This window comes from Poecilia reticulata, linkage group LG12 (genome assembly GCF_000633615.1).
Source record: "Poecilia reticulata strain Guanapo linkage group LG12, Guppy_female_1.0+MT, whole genome shotgun sequence".
Lineage (NCBI taxonomy): Eukaryota > Metazoa > Chordata > Actinopteri > Cyprinodontiformes > Poeciliidae > Poecilia > Poecilia reticulata.
Genome location: NC_024342.1, coordinates 24,592,541 through 24,601,469, shown reverse-complemented (window position 1 = coordinate 24,601,469; position 8,929 = coordinate 24,592,541). Strand labels below are relative to the sequence as shown.

Below are 8,929 nucleotides of genomic sequence, written 5' to 3'. Positions count from 1 at the left end.
AAAAAAAAAAAACACATTTAACACAAAAGAACCCCAACATACAGCTAAAGAAAAATACGAACACCCTGTCAGAGTCCCCAAACGTTAGACTTCCCCTCTTCCTTCATATGGTCTTTCCATCATTTTTTTACTTCCATTCTTCTTCTTCTTCTTCTCCTGCCGTTTCTTCATTGATCTCTCCATCATGCTGATCACCAGTTTGTGTCACCTGTTTGTAAATTAAACAGCAGTCTATGATCCGTCACATTCACATCCCTCGTTTAGTATCTAAATAGTCTCAGGCAGAACAACTACAACTTTCAGACTTCCTTTTTGGCAATCATTTCAAACCACCGAGTGCTCATTGTGATGGTGATGGACGCCGCCAGCGCCCAGCACCGTATGGTTGACCGAAGACGCCGAGCGGTCGGATCCGTCCGCCACCGTCCCGTTGACGTTCTCCTGCCGCTGGCAGCACAAGATCTGCTTGAAGGTGGCGCTCATCTCCTTGTCCCGGTATGAGTAGATGATGGGATTCATAGCMGAGTTGAACTCGGCAAGGAGCAGGAAGAACTTCTCATARTTGAGGACGGTGCAGCTGGAGCAGAAGACATCGAGAAGTATGAGGACCAAGCCTGGGGTCCAACAGATTATAAAGGCACCTAAAGACACAAAACRTGTATTAGATGTGTGTGCAAGTGTCAAAGCTGTCATTAGRAGTKTRCRAAAAGGCAACAGATTGGATTCTTTTCTTGTAATTGAGAACATTCTTCCAGACAACTACTTAGGTGTTGATGAACAGGAAGCCACARTATCGTCTAAGGAAATTCTTTTTTTGGTCTGTTGCTAGCAAGCAAGATTGCTGTTAACACTTCTCCACCACTTAATAACCACATTGTTATTAACTGACAATAAAAGGAATCTGCAACACTCTCTGACCACATCTGAGTCACTTCTATCTAATAACGCAGGATGAAAGGAAAGTGCTTTTGTTTCAAAGTGCCTTTGAAATGTTTTGAATTATGGCTGCAGTACATTAGTGGGTATTTACAATGCGCCACAATTGCAAAACAGCACTGAAAGCTTTWCTTTAACTCGTAAAATATGGACACACAGCCCATGTTTTACAATCTTTTTATTTATTTTTTTTGGCCAGCAAAACAACTTTGACCAGGCGGATGTCAACAAGAAGCAGTCTCGAGGTTGGCAGTATTATTTCGATGGAAGGAGGTTTGTTTTCCACTGATTTAATCAGAACAAAGCTTTGAGGAACTTAAAACCGGAATCCCAACGTAACCCATGCTCCTCACTTCTAGGCATGTAGCCCATCGTTTCTCATGTTTGGGCCCAGTTGTTTTCTTTTGGGATAATTCTGTGAACTTGTTTACATATTTGCAACCTGCGTGCACTGAAGCTGACTGAGGATAGTATAACACTGAGTGTGTCATTCTATTGTCTTGATCACTTTTTTTCCCCACAAACTGCTTGAATGTTACCAGCCTTTTAAACCTTTGAGTCCTCATAACCCACCTAGATGAAACATTTTAAATAATAGCCACTTCTAGCACTTTAAATCATAATGAATCTGGATTTCATTCTACTAATATTCAAATGTATGCTGTTTCCAAACAATTTTCAAACATGTTTTACTGTTGCATCTTTTTTTTCCAGTTCTATAGTTTTTTTTGTTTTTTTTTGTTTTTTTAGATCTGTCAAGCTTTGGTACTTTGTCATTTCCTCAAGACAACTGCAGGACATTAGTCTCTTGAGACTATAAAAGAAAAACTGAATTAGGAATTGTGCAAGTGGAGAAAGAGTTGGGAAAGAGAGAGCTGACAGGCCGGCCTGTTATCTGTTTGCGCTGTTCAGGCAGCAGCTGCAGCAAAAGGCTTGATCTCACTTCCCAGCTATGCAAGCAGACTCTCCGGATTCTGCAGAACTGGTTGCATTTCCTAAATGCTTCACAACCCAGCATACAAAATATCCGAAGCACTATTTGGATCACCAAGGAAACATTTTGCGTTTGAAYACAACATGGTCAAAAATAAAGAAATGAATAAGGAAAGGAGAAGAATCCCAATACTGTACTCTTGCACTGCRAATGAATGAAGCATGTTTATCTTTTGGAATAAAATAAAAGACGGCTTTTAATCAAATATTTGCRATGAGTTTGTTCACCGTGTAGCATATAATTWAAAAAAAAGTACCTTTGCTCATAGAGTTTAAAGAAATAMAAACTTTTTTTCCCTCCTTTTGCCTAGTTACCTCTTGAAAATGCCACAAGGAGGGAAAAGGGGCAGGCTGAGTGGAAAGTCACTGGAGAAAAGTAAATAAACATACTGAACCTGCGTGGAAAATGTTGAAATGTATGGTAATCTACTTTGCATGCCGTTAGTGTCTGGAAAGAACCTTTAGACCTTCTTAGAAAGACCTGAACTACTTTGAAAGCAACACTGATGGAAGAAAACTCCAAACAAATAAATATTAAACAGACGTTGGCATGATGTTACAGAAATWATAGAGACCAGGGTGACACAACACCAGGCAGTCAAAACCTACTGAAATACAGCAGCACTTTCTGAACTGAGGGAAGCGAAGTGATGCAAAAACATGACACACACAGAGATGGAAGAACATCTGCAAGTCATACAGATATCAGATACATCTTTGTTTCATTGGAAAATTAATCACTAAGCAGTTATTGCTGCTGCTGCTGGTAAAAGGAGATCTGTTCTGGCCATGATCGCAACAGTTTTTCCTCTAACGGCCGGAGCATTGTGTTTCTTCTGCTTTTCATCGTTGGGATGTCTTATCTGTTACCGAAATGTGGTTCTGTTCAGTCACAGTCCCGCTCACATTTCAGGAATGCATTTGCTTTCCTTTTACGAGACATCACAGTCTTTTGTTTCCTGAAATACCCTAAGAATATGGAATATATCTGTTTGGCRAAGCTTCAAGAATGTTTGAGTGCAAAGCTGTCTGTACACCTTCAACCTTTACATGCTGTGCCACATGACTACATGTGGTTTCCAAGTGTTTTATTGGAATTTTAAGAAACGGTCAAGAGAGAACAGACAACTCAAAGTRTGGCTTAAAATCCAATAGACAATCCATTGTTTGGCCTAATAATTGCTGCTACCAGACACTGTAGCTATTTAGCAAATAAATAGTTAATCTCTTGATTTACAGTTACATASTCTTTGCTATGACTGCAGGTACTTTCTTTTTTTTTTTACCTTGTTAGCCTTTAAAACAGATTAAATACAAAATAACCCATTGCTTAGTACTACTACTTACTGTCTCGCTCTATATTGCAGTGTAAAATTACAATAAAATACACAGAAATTTGTGGTTGAGGCAAAATGCGAAAACGGTTCAAGGGATGTGATTAGTTTTGCAAGTCAATATATGTTGGTCCCGATTGTGCACTTTTAGAAAGTTCTAAGTTGGGAAGGTAACGCGCGTGCACGGGGGTTCACCTGATTTTTGCATCAGTTCAGATTTGATTTAGAAAATTGTTATGATGTGCAACAGTGGCAATAAGAGTTGAAAATGATTATTCTTGGACGCAGAGCAGTACCAGAGAGAGAAGGACGAAGTACAAGATATTATTTTCATCGAACATGGGTGAGGTTCATATCCCTGACTACAGTGTCTCTCTGCCCGGCCTTATAACCACACGCCCAGAGAGCGATACACAGAAACAGAGAAGAGCTGCAAAAGCAAATGAAGTGGATTAGCAGTGTTTGCCAACAACAGCACAAGACTGACCGTTACTGGAAAATCTTTCTGCCCACAAAATCACCATCCATAAAAATCATTTTCTAGCTATTTGGATGATGTGAGCTACGACAATATTTAACCTCATGTTGGGATAAATATAGTAGTTTTAAACTTCCTTAATACCAAGAGGCTTTCAAAATGGCTAAGCATCAAGTGTTGAACTCAGATTAAACACTGATGCCAACAGTTGCAGAAATTCACTTACAAGTGATTTGTGCTGTGGGCTGTGGTTGTGATAAAAGAAAATACAGCAACATCTGTCAARTAACGCAGTTCTGCATTTGTTCCGTGGCATTATGGGGAAATATCTGACAGTATTTGTCTGAAGCAAAATCCATGATAGTCACTATAAGGCAGTGCAGATGTTGCATCCATTGTGTGACAAACATCCATCCCCACTCCCATTGTCAGTGCCCTGCAGCTAACCAGGCACATATTACCCTGTAAATAACTGGAAAACATCGTGGTCACGGCAAAGGACATTAATGCTGACGGCTAATCRGATCTGTGAGTGTTCTGGTAGGTCCAGTGAGCTAAACTCACTTTGCTCCTGTTATATAAAAAGATATGTGCTGATAACAAGTGTTCTTATAGAATTACGAAAAGATCTAGAATCTAAACCTCCATGTTTTCCAAAGCTAATGCGTATTGTCGATATACAAATAATTAATTTGAATTTCTAACTCAAAAATCGAATAAGTTYATGTGAAACATAAAACAAGTTTGAGTCAAAGAAAAGCTTTTGGCAATATTATCCCTTAATGAAGCTTTCCAATTATTTCTCATGTGTCATCAYGTTAGCTAAGGTTTCAGCTGTAGCGATTACTCCTTCGTGCTTTTAAATTCATAAGAACTCATTATTGCATTACTGCTCTCTTGTTGTTCTCCTTCCACTAATCTGTTTGCCGTTTTCTGTCTCTTTTCCACAGCTGCTTTGGTTTCCTGTGTGTTATCTACTGCTTGCTTTTTTTATTTTCAGCTTTTCATGTCATCCCCTGCCTACTCAAGTTACGTCTCTGTCCATAATCTTTTGGCACATTCTGTCATTTTTTTGTCTATATYTCACWCTCAATTTAGCTCTTTTTTWAAAACCAAGCTATCCTCTGTGGTTGTGACCATCATCTCTATATAGCTCAGTGGCTTCTCTGCAGAAGTGCTTTTTTTTCTTCTTTCCTACTCTTTTCTGTATCAGGGTTTCCAAATAAAACGAAGCTTATTTAGTCACTGGGTGTTTAGTTAATGATAAGGAGGATTATGGTGTGCTGTGAGTGGGGGGTTTCCTTTAGTGGTTTCATCAATGAACAAAGTGTCAAACTCTTTTTTTGGCTCTAAGAACACCGACTTCCTTTACGGTAATATTTTGTTCTTCCGCTCAGTCCATAATTTATCTGCAGAGTTGCTACTAAGCAGTGACTCATTTGTAAGTGAAGCTTCTGGTTTTTGAACCCGACTTCTGCCTTTTTGTTCAAAGCAAGCAAACAAAAACAAATTCAGAGTAATGTATCTTTTGCGTTCGACAAATATAGCTTMCAAATTGTGACCATTTTTCCAAAGGTGACTWGAAGCACAGATTTTTGCCTACATATCAAAACACTTTGCTGTAACTCCTTGCTTCTGTGGGTAGTTTTATGTCTGTGCTTGTGGTTTCTACTCTGAGTCTATGCAATGCGACCATAAGTGCCTTACTCCGAACACACTCGGCTTTTGTATTCAGACAGCAAAGACGCCCAGTTTCCAGCATTGGTGTCACAATTTGAGATTGTGGAGAACCCCCAAAAAACCCAGGGGGTGATGGTATAGATGGTAAAGAATATTGAAATATTTTAATAACAGATCATGTAGGACAGAATGAGGAAAACAGGAAGATCAAACATCAAGTGAGCAAACTGGAGTGTATATATACTAAGGACTTGATTACTGGATGCAACACAGGTGAGTAAATGAGCAGATGGAAAACAGGTGTACAAGGGCAGGAAACTGGGGGACTAAGGTAAAATAATAATTATTAATCAGGAACAGAAACAAAAAGCAACAAAAGATGGAACAATATAATGTAAATAACCCAACAAAGTTCAGAAGATCATGCCGTCTGCCTTTAAAACCTAATCAATTCAGGATGTTCAGAGCTTATACCAATCAGAAATTATCTGTCTCTTTAATAATAATAATAACTTTAACTTGATTAACTTAACCAATACCATCGGTTATCTAAGTTCAAATAGATCTCAACATGTTATTATTTACTGAGTTAAACATCTTATTCTTAAAGTAAGTGACCAGCTGTTTTCAACAACTGTATAAAAAAAAGTACATTTCACAAACATATCTGTGAAATAGGCTGTCAAAATGAATCTAAGAAGAAAAAAAAACTGACAGTGTCAAAAAACAGTAGACTGGGGAGATTAATTGTAAACCAAATATGTATTTCTGAATTATTAAGAAAGCTCACGGTGGTTCAAGGTTTGAACCAAAACACACTGGATTTTCTATGAAAACTTTAAGAACCACATCAATGTTCAGGCAGCACTTGGAGTTTGGCAAAATGAGCGACTGATGCTGCTGAAACAGGACTCTAACAGACAGATRCAGCCATTGTTAGAGATTAGAAAAGTTTCACTGTGCAAAATAAAAAAAAATAAATAAAAAAAAAGATTTCTTGGCAACACCCAAACATTCACAGAAGCACACGGAAAACAGGTGACATTATGATCAACATTCCAGGCGCGTTAAACGCTTATGCTGGATTGTAGAGTTTGGCTCACAAGCAGCCCTGATTGGTTCAGGTCTCAGTTTGCCAGAAACCACATATGCAACTGTAGCAAAGAAATCACATAATTGCCTGGGTCTGGAAGACACATTTGGGAACATCTAACAATTTCTTTCAGTTCTCCCTTTGAAATCCAGACATRAAAGAGTTCTTGGTTTGTTTCTGTTCACTCGCACTGAGCGATTTTGAAACAAATGTAAGTTAGTGATATGCCATCTGGCTGCATGTGTTTGRGGATGGTATGACTTGGCACGCCACATTGGCTGATACTGCGACTTTATACTGCAACATAAGCTTTAAGATAATCAAATCATTCACAAAAAGACCCTTGCAACGACCAACAACTGACACACAGACGCCCACACATTCAGGAACTGCCATGGCTAATTAGAAAGGGCTGCTGGGTCAGTGGAGATGAATGTAAAGTGTATCTGTTCAGGTCATTCAAACAAAAYGTCCTCCTGATGGATTGTCAAATTGTAGCAGTGGGATATGTAACTGTTCCATTGCATATGGGTGGCCTCATTGGATGATTCTACAAACAAAAGTTTGCTACTGTAACAATGTCGCCGTCAACTAATCCACTTCAACTGTAGTCAGATTTACCAAGTGTTTGGCATTTCTGAACTTTGGTTTTCTTGTGATACAGATTTGTCGTATTGGAGCGTTTTGCGTWTTCACGCAAAGCGATATTCTTTGTTAAAACTGAAGCTGCAAGTAGAGACTTGGATTTAGAGAAACAGACACTGAACTGTCATTTTTAAGTCAACTAAAGTATCATTGTTTGTTAATTGTACTAACCCTAACCCTAACCCTAAACAAAAAGAAGTAGAAAATATGTCATAGATAGCCTTAATGTGCAGTGCCTTTAAATTAGCTCACTGTAGTCCAAATGTTATTTTGCATACAGTGATTCTGTGAAGATATAAAGTTGTAAAAAATATACTCTGCTTCTAGAAAGTACGATTGGACTATGTTTAGCATAGATCTTGTGCTGGCTAAGAAAAAAAGAGAAGGAAAGCTGAATATGACCTGTGTGACCCGTCTATGTTCCATCTGACCCATTTTCTTTGTACTCATTCTTGTTCTCTCTTTGTAAGACCACTCTTTTTCACTTCTCCTTTTGTTTTACTCATTCTCATCATTCCTCTTTACGATCCTTCTTCATCCCACTTTCATCTACCAAAGCCTTTTTTACGAACYCTCTTTATTGCAACCATCCCTCTCATCCACCTCTGACCCCTTTTTCACTCCACTCAACCTACTAATCCCTCTTTAACGCCACTGTTTGCTCCACTATCCTTCTTTATTCTGTTTGCAAAGCGTTTGTAAACAACTTGAATCATCTTATAAAGGTAGAAATGGATTTTACAGATAAAGCTCCACCTCCTGATCCTATCATGTCCTCTGAAAAGATATGGTTGATGTGTCCTCTCTGCTAGATGAATTACTTTCATCTTAATGAGTCAACATGAGCTGCAATACCTTCCACTACCATGTAATTCTGTTCACAAAGTGATTTTACAATCTTTCTTCAAAAAATACTGCATAACTAGATAACTCGATCATTTCGATCTTTATAACTATTTTCACAAGTCCCAAGATTTTCTTTTTTTCATTTTCTTCATGTATTTATTTTAATGTGTGTGTCTGTTTTATTTCCAGATGTGTTTTCATCTGATAATACATAAACAACCTACATTGTGTTTTTTTTTTGTTGTTTCTCTTTATTATCGTCAGTTTTATGTGAATGAAGCCAATCTGGTTTTGGAGTGTTCTCTATTAAGCTCAGAGGTTTATGTGACTGTGGGAGACTTTGTGTTTGCACGCTTTTCTTCTACCCCTGTTAATGCAGATGTGCGCATTTGTGTAACCAAAATTTTATTTTTTTTCCCCCTCAGTTTCCCCAAGGGACAACTGAAGGAAGGACAAAAGTCAGGAGGGCAGCAACGATTATGGGAGAAGTTACAGCAGTTCTTCTCTGAGAAGTAATTTATCAAAACCAGCAACATAAGGTTGTTACGTCATAGGAGATTTGACATCATGTGATATTCTTTTTTTTGTTTTAATAAATCCTCTAAAGCCTGTTAAAGAGTCCAGGAGCAATGTTAATACAGATGTGACTCACTACTCACAATCAAAGTTGGCAGAGGAGAGTGATAGATAGAGCAGGAGACGTAATACTCAGCATCCCCTCTGGTATTTCCAAATGAGCTCACTCAGAACCTGGAGAGGATTCCTGGCTGAACAAAAACGGATCACACCCTCTCTGGGAAGCTTTAATTTGCCAGTAATATTTTACTTCCAGTGACATGAAATAAGTGTGACTTTGTAGAAACTTGCTTTAAATCAAAAGCAAGGTCCACTGGTTCATTTCTTTTGTATGATACTTTCTTTTGT

At 38.3% G+C, this 8,929-nt stretch overlaps 1 protein-coding gene across 1 annotated transcript in view; it reads right to left on the bottom strand.

The window, feature by feature from the left end:
- Positions 1-6: 6 nt before the first annotated feature.
- The window catches only part of lpar1 (lysophosphatidic acid receptor 1), a 37,368-nt gene continuing 28,445 nt past the window's right edge, over positions 7-8,929 (bottom strand). Inside the window, exon 3 of the mRNA XM_008424688.2 lies at positions 7-641. Coding sequence (XP_008422910.1) covers positions 325-641 — 317 coding nt within the window. The 3' untranslated portion in view covers positions 7-324. The remainder of the gene's footprint in view (positions 642-8,929) is intronic.